The sequence below is a fragment of the Pimephales promelas genome, chromosome 3 (genome assembly GCF_988280905.1).
Source record: "Pimephales promelas chromosome 3, fPimPro1.hap1.1, whole genome shotgun sequence".
NCBI classification, from domain to species: domain Eukaryota; kingdom Metazoa; phylum Chordata; class Actinopteri; order Cypriniformes; family Leuciscidae; genus Pimephales; species Pimephales promelas.
Genome location: NC_142771.1, coordinates 24,683,889 through 24,699,669, shown reverse-complemented (window position 1 = coordinate 24,699,669; position 15,781 = coordinate 24,683,889). Strand labels below are relative to the sequence as shown.

General features: G+C 37.9%; 1 protein-coding gene and 1 long non-coding RNA gene across 4 annotated transcripts; one reads left to right on the top strand and one right to left on the bottom strand.

Moving 5' to 3' along the window:
* Positions 1–1,230: 1,230 nt before the first annotated feature.
* On the bottom strand, positions 1,231–6,241 carry prl (prolactin). The gene is made up of 5 exons (XM_039686715.2): positions 6,208–6,241; positions 5,917–6,038; positions 3,177–3,284; positions 2,017–2,199; positions 1,231–1,897 (listed from the first exon to the last, which is right to left on the bottom strand). The coding sequence occupies exons 1-5, from the start codon at positions 6,239–6,241 to the stop codon at positions 1,712–1,714; spliced, it is 633 nt and encodes a 210-aa protein (XP_039542649.1). The 3' UTR covers positions 1,231–1,711.
* Positions 6,242–7,932: 1,691 nt separating this feature from the next.
* On the top strand, positions 7,933–14,627 carry LOC120490307 (uncharacterized). 3 transcript variants are annotated; one of them, XR_016155121.1, is made up of 5 exons: positions 7,943–7,957; positions 8,131–8,218; positions 10,107–10,232; positions 13,945–14,050; positions 14,349–14,627. It is a non-coding gene; the product is annotated as an uncharacterized LOC120490307 (long non-coding RNA). The 3 variants fall into 3 exon arrangements; XR_005624887.2 differs by lacking the exon at positions 8,131–8,218 and having other exon boundaries at positions 7,933–7,957; XR_016155122.1 differs by lacking the exons at positions 7,943–7,957; positions 8,131–8,218 and adding an exon at positions 9,853–9,870.
* The last annotated feature ends 1,154 nt before the right edge of the window (positions 14,628–15,781 follow it).

Sequence of the window (15,781 nt, the reverse complement as noted above, 5' to 3'; positions counted from 1 at the left end):
GAAATGTTTAGTAATCTACGTAAGGCTTATTTGATGGTGGTTTTAAATTTCTTGTAGGTTAAGCTGAGATATTTAGCCAATGGTGCAGACCTGCAGTTCTTTTATTATTAATTTGTGTACCACCTGCTATTGTTAATGCTATAGAATTTTAATTGTTCTGCTTTCAGTTTTTAGAAACATATTGCTGCGCACCTGCTTTTAATAGCGTGTACTGCTGCTTTCATATCTGATTGAGTACTTTGATTGTTCTCTTGTGTTCGTTAGGTCTTCATCCTTTTGCATTGTTTTATGGTGTGAATTTTAACTTTATGTTCTCAGGTTTGGTAAAGTAGGTCAAATCTGACCTAAGTATTCAAATGATACTTAAAATTTTAGTGGAAAACTTGGCAGTCAGTTCTTGTTTAAGGTTTAATCAATGACAACATTGGCTGATGATTGCTTACAAATAGTAATTTATCAGTTGCAATTTTTCAGAAGTAAAAGCAAAACTAATTTGTGCAATCAGCTGGCTGTTGGGAAATGCTCGATCAGTTTCCAATTGGATGGTCATCAGTCTTTTATACTTGAGCACTTGTGTTTTCTCTTCTGCTGTCATCATTGTAAGGCTGCTAAGGCTACTGTAATGGTTTTTCTGATGTAGCCTGTAAGCTCTCTTCTGTGTCCATCTCCTTTTCGTCTGTAAATTTTGCCTGATCTACAGCATTACATTTTTTTTCTCATAAGCATTTTAAAAATGCTTTCTACTGTAGTTAATCACAGTTTATTAGTTTGGCTGATGATTGCTTGTTTGGCGGACGCACAGCACAAGACTTTGACTGATTAGAGATGGAGACAAAGAAAAATCTTTGAAAAAGCATGCAAATAAAGTATGCAAGTAGGAACCTGCCCCAGACATATTTCACCAGTCCTAATCCTTTCAGCATCAATTATTCAAAGAGTGGGATAAGACAAAAGGTGAGAGTCTCGGAGATCCACCACCATTTGACTTTCAAATTAAAAAAAACAGGAATTGGAAGAAACGTCTTGCCAGCTTTAACTTTGCTTAACAGAATCATTCATTTGATGTCATCATTACGTGTACTTCACCTTAGTTTTTCATGCTTCTGTCAGGACAAATGGTCAGCAGATCTTAAACATTACATTTGTAATCCCACATGTCAAGTAGAGTAAATGTAAGAAAAAGTATGTAAAATATTGGTTATTTGGAAATATATGATCTTTCCGTGTGTGTAATAATAAGTCAATATAAAATTTGCAAGATAGGAATTTATTGACATAGGTGCAAAGCTCTAAATATTGCATTTCAGAAGATAATGTTCAAATAAATGTGTTAAAGATCCAACATAATTTCTTAATAAATACATTTTAGTTACTTAAATATACAAATGTCTTATCAAACTGTGCATGGTCAAACATTTTGATATACTCTGTGCATTTATTCATCAAACAGTATGACTGCATGTATAACTTTTATATGACCTCAAATCTAAAAAAAAACATGTATTGAAATACCTTTGTTTACTTTTTGTTGTCTTTTATCTCTGGGGACAGAGTAATCTGGCCTGTTTGTCATTTATTCAAGTAAGCAAGTGAATCAAATATCTTCATCTTCGAAACAAACATTAAAGGGCATGTGATATTTTAAAGAAGCATTTTTAAATCACTTAGCTCTACCATTTTAACTTAACATGAGAGAAGCATAGCCTTTTCACTAGCACATCTCGGGTCTCTTGGCTGCCCGGCATCGGAGAACTTTGAGGAAACTGTCGATTTTGTGGGAATCCCTGCGGAAGCAGGACAACAGGAAATGGAAATTGACAAGTCGAGAGGTTTTATCCTGGCCAAGGTTGTTGAAAGAAAAAGGGAGAGAGGACAGGTTGTCTGAGGATGAGCCCATCTGTAGAGAAGAGAGAAGCGGCCAAGCAATTTAGATTTCTTTCTTTATATCCAAATGTCATCCCTCTTACAAACAACATGCACAATATCAATGTGAGCTGTTCCTAAAAGCGCACTCGCCTTGTGAAGGACACGCTCCAGACCTGCACCCAGGCTGTTGATGTTGTCTTGCAGCTCTTTGGTTTTGCTGTTAATGGTGTTGCGTTCTGGATGTGCCAGGCTGGACGCTTCAGAGGAGAGGAGGGTGAGGGGATCGGACCACGCCAGCAGCAGAGACCGAGCCAAAGAAAGCAACTCATCCTCCTGCAGAAACAATCACAAATCTTCATTCATTGCCCATCTGTTCCGCTTGTAATTACACACAAGACCACAAGAGGTAGATGTTTACCTATGGTTATCCCTGCCTGCACATTGAAGTTGGTACAGAGAATGTCTAATTGTTAGACCATCCGTTAGACGGGCTCTGGTTGGTATTAAAAACAGAAGTTTTTTGTGAAACGGCCTCTAGAGCAAGAAAAGGCTAGGGTGCAACTTGATTTTGTCTACTGGTGAGTTTAAAACGTAGGTTGACGGAAAGCGATTGTGTCTCTTCAGAAGACTTGGATTAAACAGCTCGATTCACATCATGGATTCACATAAAGCCCTGGTTTCACAGACATATTTTAACATGTTTCATTGTTGATATGTTTTATTGTTGACATTGTTTTATGTCAAGATGCACAAAACTAATGATTTATTTTACGGCATATTCATAAAAGCCACGTAAATGTCTTAATTAAACCAAGGCCTAGACCTGGATTAATCTAAACTGTGTCTGTGTGACCAGGCTATGGATTTATGATCTCTTTAAGAAGTTTTTAGAGTCAAAGTGTTGGTTGAATGGGACTTTCAAAAGAGGGACAAACATCTCGTAGATATTTCTTCATTTGCGTTATGAAGATGAACAAAAATCCAATAGATTTGGAACGGCATGAGTGTAAGTATACATGACATTTTTTTATTTGATGAACTATCACTTTAAGCTAGGATGAGACTCTTTCTCATATTTGCGAACTTTTTTTTTTAAGTATTTATATAAATTAAATATATTACATTAACATCATATATAAACTGTTTTAATTGTGTTTTTATATAGTTTGTTTTACATTTTATATAAATTAAATTAATATAATACAAATATTTTATTTATATTATACAAAACAATATTTACTATCAGATGGAATAGGAGAAAGTATTTTTACATTTCAAAAATAGTAAGATGGATGCATGTGTGCTCTTACCGGCACTTTCAGGGCTTGGTCTTTGTCATTGGGAATTTGAAGGGAAGATGTGTGGCACATTGATGGACGGGGCATCATTGCCCTCCCAACAGGAGGAAAGTGAGAATCCTGTAGTTGAAAGGTTTAAATCAAAAACAACCAACATCAAAACTATGGGAAAAAAAATACCTGTTTGGATAAAACTGAAGTCAAAAACAATGTAAGTGTCACACACACACAATGGACTCTTCCTCACTCCTTGCTGCACTCTCACTCACATACTACATTAATCCAGCATCCCTCACGATTCTCATCTTTTTTCACTTGGACATCAAGCACACTTGGATTTGATCACAGTCTTGTCAATGCACTGTAAAAGACACCCACTCAGTAAACTCATTGTCTGGTTACCATTATGACTACAGATACCCAAGATTACTTCCCTGTTCACCATCGTATTCCATTCCAGCATTGTCATCTGCTTGTTTGCCTCTTCTATTGTGTTCTTGTTTAGTAGGGATGGGGAAATTAAACCTTAAAGCACTGAGGCTTTCCCCTGACTGTTCAAGATTCAAAGCTTCTAGAGCAGCGCTTCTTAATCTGGGGGTTGCAAAGACGTAGAAGGTGGGTCGCAGGATAACTTTTATTTTGAACGCATGTATAAAATTCCCGCCTATTAGCACCAACTACCAACAACATGATATAACAAATTGGAAGTACATGGGCTTTGCAATTTGTGTTTTATATTCATAGCTGGACTGCTGATAGACATGCAGCAATTTGTTATTGGTGCTGGGAAAAAGCGTCCTGTTGAAAACAAGGAAAGAAGGTCAAAAGCAGAAAAGATGATGATAAGTACTCAGAACATGGCTTCACTCAGACTAGCGATCCCAACCCCTATGTTCCCAACCACAGTATGTGGTTTGTAGCAAGGTGTTAGAAAAATGCCAAGACACTTGACAACTAAACACAAATCACTGCTGATAAAGCCACTTTAATTTTTCCAACGAAAATTACAGGAGCTGTGTGGTCAAAAATCAATTCTAGAGAAAGCCACCACAGTGGTGCGACGGAGAGTCGATTCGTTCTACGGGGCCATAATGTAAGATAGAATGTAATGGAGCCTTTTATACATTGTCGTGTTTCTTTACAAATAAATAATGGACAAATGGAGTCTTTAAATGCCTCAGATGTAAAGTTATTCGCTGTCAAAGTGACGACAAAATGAATGGAAGTCAATGGAATGCTAACAGCAGGTGAAGTCTTGCTAGCAAATGGCGGCCCCCCGGGGAGACTTCAGTTTCCGGCTGATGGATTACCCCCTTGGGCTCAACACACCTTGTTTATTATTTCTCATTGGATTGCCAAAACTGAGAAGCCACACAATTTAGGTGAGACTTTTTTCTCTACCCTGAGTTACAGTAAAGAGACTGGTTCTGTTATGTGTGGAGAAAGTGCTGCTGATCAATTAGCATTGATTCCAGTTTCAAATGATACAGTGACAAGTTGTATTAGGGAAATGGTAACAGATGTTGAAAGAGCAGATAATCACAAAAATCAAGCTTATTTTCTCTCCAACTTAAGAGCACCGATATTGCAGGAGAATCACACTAAATGGTTTACGTTAGATTTGTCGGTGAAGGACAATTTACGGAGTATTTTCTGTTTTATCGCCCTCTTCTCGAATATGCAACAGGTGAGCAACTTTTTGCCACATTGGATTCATTTGTACATAAACATGACATTTAATTGAAGAACTGTGTGGGTATTTGCTCCAACGGAGCACAGGGAATGACAACGGAGCAACGGTTCCTGTATAGACAACGGATAGACAATGCGCAAAAAGTACAGGCTCTGTCTCTATTTTTATTATGAACGCATTGGATGATCCACAAGCAAGCCCATGTGCCTAAGAAAATGGCACCTGATATGAAACAAGTGATGGATGAAGCAGTCCACACAGTCAACATGATACATACAAGCCATTATCATTACCAATTACCTGTTTGAACTGTACCCATGTCTTACCTGTATGCTCACCTGTGTCTTTAATAAACCTCCTTTGGGTTCTTTCCATCATCCAGTCAGTCAAAATTACAGATGACCAGATCTACCAACACTATGAACCAGCAGGCACCGCCAACATTCTGCACTCCCTGATTTAGCTACTCCGTGTCCCTGACGAGTCCCTGTTCACCCTTACCCAAGATGACCACCTGGAAGAGTATGGGGAGGATTTCCCTGAGATCTGTCATGAGTTGCGCTGGGATAAGTCCCTAACACCTTGGAGTGGGATGGGTGACATACTTGGCCAGATTTTATTGTTGAGTGAGGGTCATAGTTCCTTGGTGGACTTCATTGATTACACCCTATGGGGTTGTGGGGTTGTCTTCACACAGTGGGGAAAGTGGAGGAGCAGACCCACCAGCCCATTTTCCCAGTACAAGTAGTTCCACCTCGGCTCCACCATGGTCAATCATCCAATACCTTGCCTGTTCTCCATCTTCCATTCCACTCCAGCATTGTCATCTCCTTGTTCGTCTTCTTGTATGTTCCTGTATAGTGAGTGTTACTATCATCCAAGGACTATTGCTCTGCCTTTACCATTACTACTGTTTGATCAGGATCCATTGTCTTACCTGTAAACTCCCCTTTTTCTTCAATAAACCTGCTTTGGGTTCTTTCCATCGCCCATTGTCTAAGTTAACGTTACTGTAACAACATGCACTTTATCTTTTTTACGAGGGTGTTTAGTACTGACCAGGTCATTGGTGAGAGAGGTGCTGAGGGAGTGAAGTTTGTCTGAAAGTTGAGACGCTCTTTCCAGTAGATCATTCAGGCCGACACCATTGATTGAGGCAAACGCACACATCAGGACAGTCACTAAAAACGAAAAGAGAAAAAGGAACAGTTAAACAATATTGTCATCAGGAGTATGGACAATGAAGTAAGCATGAACTGAAAAGGGAAATGGGGATGTAACATGGGAATAGAGATAAAGTGTAAAATGTGGTGGGGAAAGGTTAGATTGTGGAAGATAAGGTTTGCTTACCTGCAAAGTATAGTCTAGATCCTTCAGCCATCATTTTAACTGGATTCTTTATTCTCTTCCTTGAATCTTTGCAGTCTGTGTTGCTCTCCTGAGCGTTTCATTATATAGACCTACTCCTTTCATTTGGGTATGCAGTAAGTTTTACACTCCAGGTGTATTGTACCTAAACTAGTTCAGTCCTGAAACTAATGAAAAACATTGTTTTCAGAGTTTGGTTAATCAATATTGATAAGCTACTTGAGTAGATACAGGACACAGGAGGGTAAAATTCACCAGGAGTCACATGAAGTGCCAAATAAATAAATGTAAATCATTCTTTCTTTTAATTACTGGATGGAGAAACTTCTGATTAGAACTTATTTCAAGTGAAAAGGGGATTTTGGAGATGTGTGTTTTTGAATTTCCAAAAATGTGTTTACTGTGATGCGATTACTTTTGGATATCTGAATGGAAGAACAAATGGAAAATGAAACAGTTCTCATTCTGCACCCCTCTGGAGGTACCCATGCACTCGTGCACCCATGTGGCATTTAAAGAAAGTCTACACATTACAGACCCTTCCCCCATGTGGAAAAACTAATTTATCATGTCCTGCCGTGGACTGAGGGGTTTTATGCCCTTTTTGTTTCTTTTTCTTTCCTCCTTTATGTATGTCTGAATGTGCTGGTTAAGCCCAATTCTTATGAACAGTTTCCAGTTATATGCTGCCTTGTTTTTTTTTTTTTTTTTTTTTTTTTTTTTTAACATTTTTCCATGTCTGTGTGGGGAAATTCTTCTGTTACCCCAACCCACCCCCCACCCCAGCTTCTGTGAACAATTCATTCTGAATACACACAGAGAGAGAGAGAGAGAGAGAGAGAGAGAGAGAGAGAGAGAGAGAGAGAGAGAGAGAGAGGGAGAGAGAGAGACAAACAAACAAAAAATACACATGCCCCCTAAACTCAAGTTGGGTATTTGCTGAGATACCCTTCTTTCAGTTTCCTTCCTTTAATGCAAAATATCAACTCAGCTGGCAGGTAATATCCTCAGATCATTCTGAAACGGTTCTCTCAAAATTATGAACAAACGTTCTTCCAATAAAGTTAATACGTTGTTCATTCAAAGTTATTCTCAAAACGTTAGCACAAAAACTTTATTATTATTTTCATGGAACTTTTCCTGAAACTTTCTTTGGGATGTAGACTAATACAGAATTTTCAGAGAACATTCAAAAAATATTTTTTAAAATATATTATTGTTAGTTTATTGTTTTTATTAGCCAGTTACAGTGCATGACCTTACATGACCTTTAAATAAAACTTTAGGGCCTTATGTAATTTTATGGAAGAAATTTTATAATATGTTAAAATCATTTATTCATTCTGTTAGCTAAAATTGGCTTAAACTATTTCCAAACTGCTCATATATTTCAGGGAATTTACTTTTCATAAATATTTTAGGGAACTTGTACATTTAATTTGACAAATCCCTAAAGACCTCATCAGTAGACTCCCACCCCACTGCTATAACATTATGTATTGAAGGACAGCAATTCCAATAAACAGCTTTGTAATATTAAAGTAAGAACAGTTTGGTATTCTAGTGTGTCCGTTGCATTATGGGGCGTTACTTCTCCTCAAAGACTCCTAGAAGGAGCATAGGCAGTAAAAGGAGAAGGAGGCGTGGATCCAGTAGTATAGGCTACAGTTCAACAATATTCATTTTGTTTTCCAGTTAACTCTTGCCAGATCCTTCCGGGCTGCAGATCCAGGTAAAGTAATTGGTTGACATTTCATGCAAATGTAATTAAAACACTTTAGCTCGTGGACAGCAGAGCAGTGTAAATATACATGACAGTTGATTGTTCAGAGAACACGGCGTTCTGATCGCAGTTGTTAAGTACCATCGTCATTTTCAGATGCTTTCAGTCATTTGTTCCTATAGGTTTTATCCAACACACATGAGATCGGGCTGGTTTTATCGCATAGCCTACTCTTGATTTGGACCGACAGGAGTTAAGAAAGTTAAGGAGGTAAGTTGTTGCAGAGATCCACAAAAGTTTTAGATATTCGAAAAGTAACAGGTAGGCTGATCCTGAAATGTTTGGAATATGTTCGTTGCAGTTAAAAAGGATCCACTCCATGCCTCACGGGTCAAATGCGTTTTAAAAATGCCAAGAACAGCGTTACGAATTTAATACTTTTGTATTTTAAAAGTATTTTAAAATACTTACCTTAGAATACTTTTGTTTATTCAGCGACCATAATGCAAACAAAAAAGAGAAATAAACTGTGGTGGAAAAATCACAATACAAACAATTCAATTAAACATTGTAGGCCTAAATTAATATGAAGAGTTCAGATGCAAAAGCCTCTAAGTCCCATTTGAAATTTTCTTCTAGAATGATAATTTTTATGAAACTTGTATAGCTATTTAAGTTCAGTAATTTCGCTTAGAGGGTTTTGTATTTGAACACTTCATATTTATTTATTTATTTATTTATTTATAAACATTTATTAGAGGATCAGTCCCATGAGATGAAACATCTCGTTTTCATGGGGGTCCTCATATAGCCTCATGCCTATATAGCCTGTATTTTTAAGTCATAAACTATTGATATGATTTACATTTCTTGTTGTGCATCCAACCCAACTGCGTGACATTAGTTTAGACCCTATTTAAATGTATTAGACGAATATTGCGCTTTTTTTTCTTAATTTTGTGCCCCCCAAAATATTTTGTTGAATCTGAACATGGCATGCAATATATCAAAAGAAAGAAACAAATATATACTGGCTTTGTAATTTATTTTTCCGGTAACTCTTTACAAGGTTCATTAGTTAGGCCTAACTACATTAGTTAACATTAACTAAGAATGAACAATTAGGCTACTTCTACAGCATTTGTTAATCATTCTTAATGTTAATTTCAATATTTACTAATACTTTATTCAAATCTTGTTAACATAATTAATGCACTGTGAACTAACATGAACAAACAATGAACAGCTGGATTTGTATTAACTAATGTTAACAAAGATTAACAAAAACAGTAACAAATGTATTGCTCATGGTCAGTTCATGTTAGTTAATACATTAACTAATGTTTAATAAATTAACCTTATTGTAAAGTGTTGCCATTTTTTTCTTTTTCTTAAAAAAAGGAACATATTGAACAAAAAGCTGAGAAAATTGCGTTGTTGTCAAAGACTATGTCCGAGCTTCGGTAGGCCCAGAGCCATGGCTCTGGGTAGGCCTAACACATTTTGGGATCGAGGTCCGAGGCTCTAGCCCCGCCCTGCACGTGTTCCTGCTCTCACTGGCCCCACTGTGGAAAAGTGGCTACTAGTGCGCAACTCACAGTAGTTTAAAGGGGAAGTCATAAATAATATGTGAGGCACTCTAAAGTGGCTGTTTTTTTTGTTTTTTTTTACCTCCTATGATTTCGTATTATAAGAAATATTATTTAATTAATCTGTTTACATGATATACATTAGTATACATACATGTAAATATGGGGACGGTAAGCCTTTGAAGCAGCGCATGTGTCATGAAAATATGTTGCCATTAGGGGGTGTTCATGCACAGTCCATGACATAACAAACAGTGCCGCTTTTCTGTGTCGAAATGCAAGTTTCTCTGCTGCATACTTCTCATCGTACTTCGTTACTCACTGTGCTTTTAGGTGAAGAAAGAAGCACAATTATTTTGCTTTTTTGTGTGTTTGAAGGACCAAACTTTTAAAATGGTGTCTTTGCTGAGTATGGTTGAAGCCGATTGATCTCTTGCGCATGTGTCTCAAACATATGTGCACTCTTATGTCCGTCATCCCCCCCCCCCCCCGTACTATGTACACTCCCCCTCCCTCTTGCCAACTCTAACTCCCCATTCTCTTTTTTTCTTCTGCACATGCAACCACAGGAGCGCACAGAGCAGTCAAGCATTAACACCAACACCATAGACCATGTCGGACTCAGAGACTGCAGCTCCTGCCGAGACCCCTGTCCCAGCACCCTGTGTGGCCATCAAGGCAGATTTAGACAAATGGTAAGTGACTAGGATAGCAGTCATGTATAGTCCATAATACATGGTCCGTTCTGCAACCCTGTATGGACCGCATGAATGTTTGTTAAATTCTGATTCTTCAATATGTAGTTTTATTCCCACATAGCTTTGTTATTGGTCTCAAATAGTTAGGGTTGTGGTGTAGAATTATGATATGCTGGCTAAATTCTATATTGTGATGGCGATCCAAAATGGAGGGAAGGAAGGACCTTTCGACGAATGCGAAGTGAAAGGTTCACGCGGAGGAGAACCAGTATTTTTTAATAAGATGTAACTCGATTAACTTTTGTGAGTTTTTGTAAATGGTTTGATTGGTGTCAGTTTTATCAAAGTTGGCAGCAGCAGCGGGGGGTACTCATTAAGACCATTCTGGGCTTTTTCTTTAACTTCAGTTCTTCCTCACGGCTGATTGGCTGTTGGGAATGTGTCTACGTCATTTTTTTGTCTCTCGCTCATCCTCCCCATCCCTGTTTTACCCTCTCAGTCTTCGCCATGTCTGTCTCTGGAGTCTCCATTGGCTCACTTTGTCATGTTTGAAGGTTGACCATTTAAATGAGAGGGAATTACTTATGTTTGCGAATAAACCTTTTCTCCGTTTTCCCCTGCCCTCCCACTTGTGGGTATTGTTGGTTTTATATCCTGAAAATGAAGGGGATTGTACTGGCAAGTGATGAACGTTCATTTGAAATGTTATCTCTCTTCTCTACTTTTTATGGTTTCATTGTGTACCCTTTCTCATTGACACCAGCCATTGCTCAAGCTGTATTTTGACCCAAATCCCCACACCCACTTGCCCACCCAAAATGCAGATTGGCTGCTTTTGGTGTTTGTAGTGTCGACAAGCCTGGGGAGCATGAGAATGCAGATAAGGTTGCACATACCCTGACCTTTGGTGTGCTAGGACCTGATAGGGAGAGGGTGTGGGGTTAAGAATTTGGTTGAATAATGTGTCACTTTACCATCTGAAGCATGCCCTGTCTAATATCACAATCACCTCCATTTACAGAATATAAAATCAACAAAATCCAGTAATCCAGAAAGCATTGGTGAGAGGGCAGGAAAAATTGAGAAAGGGTTAACTGAATTTGCAAACATCAGTAATTTCCACATGTGAGCAGTCACAACTCAAACATGAGAATGTGAGGCTGCAGGGACAGACATGACTAAGACTGTTGGGAAAAAAATATGGATTGGATGAACTGTTAACAGTTTAAAACTTTACAAGCAGGTCAATGACCTTTCTGTGATCATTTTGACCAGAATCTTGCATGTGTTGCTGACTAGCTGAATGTTTAAACTCACAGAAGGCCGACCTTCAAGTAACGTACACCACACTGGTATTTATAGTGCACTCGTACAAGGGTATGTGTAGATGTGTGTTTCTGTTATTAATTATTTATTATACAGTGTGGCATGTTCTATTTACTGGATCATTTTACACCTGGTCTTAGCATGTCACAGTGGCCATCTTGTCTTTTTTTTTTTTTTTTTTTTGTCATGCTACGCCACAAAGGGGATTCATCATGGGCTTTAAAACCAGAAGAGGATTACCGTTACAGGTTTAACCCCAGTTATGCACTAGGAGAATGTATCTAGTGTGCTGCGGAACATTTGACCTTCAGATCTCTTGTTGCTGCCTTGTGCATTTCATATGACCTTATAACCTTGAGGTGTTCACTATCTTTTACTAACTCAGCCACAGAGTTAGGATACAGCCATTTTGTTCTAGGTGTGTCCTTTCAAGAATTATAATGCAAAGCAAAAGTTAATCTTTTACACTCAAAGCACCCCCCCCCCTTTCATTTATGTTAGCATGCCTGTTCCTGTTGCATTTGGAATGCATTATGTTTTGCAGAAGCCCCCCTCAGGGTAAACAGTGTTACTCAATCTATCAATAAACAAGGACCTAGCACAGGATGAGCTTAGTTGTAGGAGCTCCACATGGAGCTCATCTACTAAATCAATTGCATATGGACTCAGTAGTTATTAGATTCTTATTGGAATTTTCTTTGCTCAAGTAAAACTATCCAATTTTTAGAGTACTATTTCCTATTTGTTGTGTTTAAGAGCACTCCTAAGCCGTGCCCTTTTTCCTTTTGCATTATATATGTGGAGGACTAGCCACCATGTGAATTATTCAGTCTTAATTTGGGGAAGGTGATCATCATCTTCCCATTTGACTGTTGATTTTTTGCTATCATTGTAGTTTTACACACCAGAATAAGGTGTTCCCAAACCGAGGTGTGCTATTTGTTGACTCCCAAATAGCACACCCTGGTTTATTTAATGCACTTTTGCACTGATTTAACACATTTTAAATAATGTATCTGTCTTGAAGGAATTGTTCACCCAAAAATGAAAATTCTGTCATTTACTGACCCTCATGTGTTTCCAAATCGTTCGTTCTTCTGTGGAACACAAAACAAAATATTCTGAAGAGTGTGGGTAACTCAACAGTTTAGATTTCCATTGACTTCCATTGTATGAAAAAAAAGATGATGTTTCTCAGAACATCTTTTAAGTTCCACAGAAGAAAGTAGAACATACAGTTTGGGAACAACATGATAGAGAGAGTAAATGGTTACAGAATGTTCATTTTTGGGTGAACTATCCATTTAACACTTGCTTTTAAATAGATTGTGCGTTTTTCAACCATTTCTTTTTATACCACATGGTAAAGTGTTTAAATATTTGACTCCCAAATCAAAAATAACCATGTTCTGGTTCATTATATGCAGACCAAAACGTGAGTGGTTTTCTAGATGACCTAAAAGGGTTTTGTGATCTCCAGTTACTGGTTGTTGAGGATAAGGACACAATCTGACCCTAGCTGTTTTTTGTACAATAGAAGGCAGCTTGTCTCACACTGTTGATTTAGTCTTGTTTCACAGTGGTCCATTCTCCCACTGTATATCCTCTCTGAATCCCTGAAGTATTAAAATGGCTGCTTATGAAAAGGAAATGCCCTTGGCGAGTGCAATCCCCCATGCATCCACATAACTACGTCACATGGTTCATCAGAATGAGTCTGCATAAGGCTCTTTATATTTAAATTGACCAGCTGTGTGTTACATCACTGCTCACTGAGGAGAGGGAGCGCTCGCTCATGTCAGCGTGTGAGATGCAGCAGATGATCTGTGGGGGAGGAGACACTGAAATCATTTTCTAACCAGTGGAGGGGCTCTCTCTGTCACGACATCTCCCTCGCATGTCTCTTTTTCATTACCTGCTTGCTTTGTCACGTGATTCTAGGGCTCTCTCGTTCAGATGGATTATCTGCCTCCCTCTCTTTGCATTTTTTCCCTCCCTTCGCGCTGTTATTCCAGCCCTCGTTTTCGCTCCATCACTCTAATGCAGTGTGTCAGTGTCTGCCGTTGTTTAGTGGGGAGAGGCTCAAATGATCTCACTCGCACAAATGGATACATACTTTCTCATTCAGTCCCAGTAGAGTCCAGCCTGTCATGAATTCACATTGATGACTAAAGACACAACTAATGTTATGTATATGTCTTGACAGTGTGTGGGACAGAACCTTCATAATTTTATGCAGTCGTGTGTGGTATAGTGACAAATTCTGAGAGTGACAAAGAGTGACAAATCTTATTTTTTCAGCGTTTTTTATGTTGTATGTAAATGACTATGTGTATAGGCCTATGTGTGCTGGATTAATGACTATGTGTTCTGTGTGCTTCAGTGTAAAGGAGAATGGCGAGGAAGCGTGTAAGGAGCTGATGGAGGCGTTTGCTGCCTGTGTGAAAAGTAATGCTGAGGCTTCATGAGGAGCTCAACATGTATGAAAAGTAATGCATATTAACACGCTTCATTCCCCTCAACGTTGTCAGATGTATATTTCATTTATGTCAGTTCAGGCGTTGCTATCATGTACTGTCACAGTGTGGAACATTAATTGTATTTATTTTTAAATGTATTGATTTTTAAAAATGTATATGTGTTTAACTGATTGAGACCATTTTTTTCAATCTCTTTAAAATTAATTTCTACTACTGATATATTGTGCATCCCTAATAAAAATGGTCAAGAGCCTATAATCGCATTGTTGAATTTTGTACCCGTCATCATATTTGTGTTTGTTCTCAGGGGTTTACTGCACTGAGTCCTCCCTTCCCAGCATTCCCTGTAGCTCATGGCACTGGACTAAATGATGGGGTTTGGCAGCAGAGACCATACTTGTGTCTCTTCCCTTCTCTACTACTCATGTGAAGCTTACATGGATTCCAACAACCACCAACCTCCTCTCCCCTATTATGGCTGTTTGTACTGATTTGTTTGTCGACAGTTTGGAAGACCTTGTGATTTGATGTAAATGATGTGTCTCAGATGCTTACAAAATTGAATAAAGATTTTAAAATGGTTCAACATTGTGACTGAATTTGTTTCTCAAACAAAAACTGCTCTCATTATCTCACTTTGCAGATCCTACCTAGCCAAAGGTGACTTCTAATGAGTCCCTTTGGTTTTATTCATATAGGGCCTATGTTCAAACCTTTAAGGTGGCTGCAGTGAAGTGGATTGTAGGCAAGGATTATGTAGATCTTTGTAATGGGTTTAAGTGAACTAAAGAAGGAGATTAGAGTATTAGTGACATTGGAAAGCTTAAACTCCTCACTTTGACTCATTAAGACGCACACAAATACATCCATTCAAATCCCACCTGCCCTGATCTCATCATTCAATCAATCAGATCTAAGGCACTTTCCTGAGCTGATCTATTAGCAAGCTAGAAGTGTGAAGACTGGTTCTATAACTGAGAAAAACGAAATCCTAAGGGTTTGGGCTGTGCTCACACATGCAGTAAAGGCAGGTTACGTCTCATTTAAATAGTTCAAAACAAGAAATGAAAAAGCCTTGTCATGCCAATTTCACCGCTTGCATAAGCAGAGAAAATGCTGATTATATTTGGATGATGATGTCCAAGGACTAATTAAATGTTGAGATTGTTTGTGAGTTAAAGAAAAGATAAGTAATTAAATAATAAAAAAGTAAAAAAAAAAAAGTTTATTAAAAAATAAAAAACAACATAAATTTGTATAGAAAATTAAAGAATTGAAGAAATAAAGAAAAAAACTTTTTGTTTACCTACGTCACAGTTAACTTTCAACAGAACTATGCGTGAACATGAATGTGTTGTTTAATAATTCATATTCAAAACATTTTAGGACAAAAGACTTCTGTTGACAAAAAAGATAGGGAATCTATGAGAACTGAATTGTGACATTGGAGGGGTGTGTCGATGTGAAACAAGTTTGTTGTGAATGATGGCAATGTACGGTTTTACTTCTATAATCTTATTTCATCCATTTTAAGGCATAATAGCTTAAATAGGTTAAGTAAAATAAGTAAGCTTAAATAAACTAAAATATAGCTTAAAAAATAAGTTAATCACTTCCTTTCGTGGTTATTTGCTTTTTGCAAAATATGCTAAATGTATTTGTTTGTTTCATGCTCAGTTGCAGGAAGGAACAATACGATGATGATCAGGTAAAACAGCTTTAATAATCCACACTCAAAAA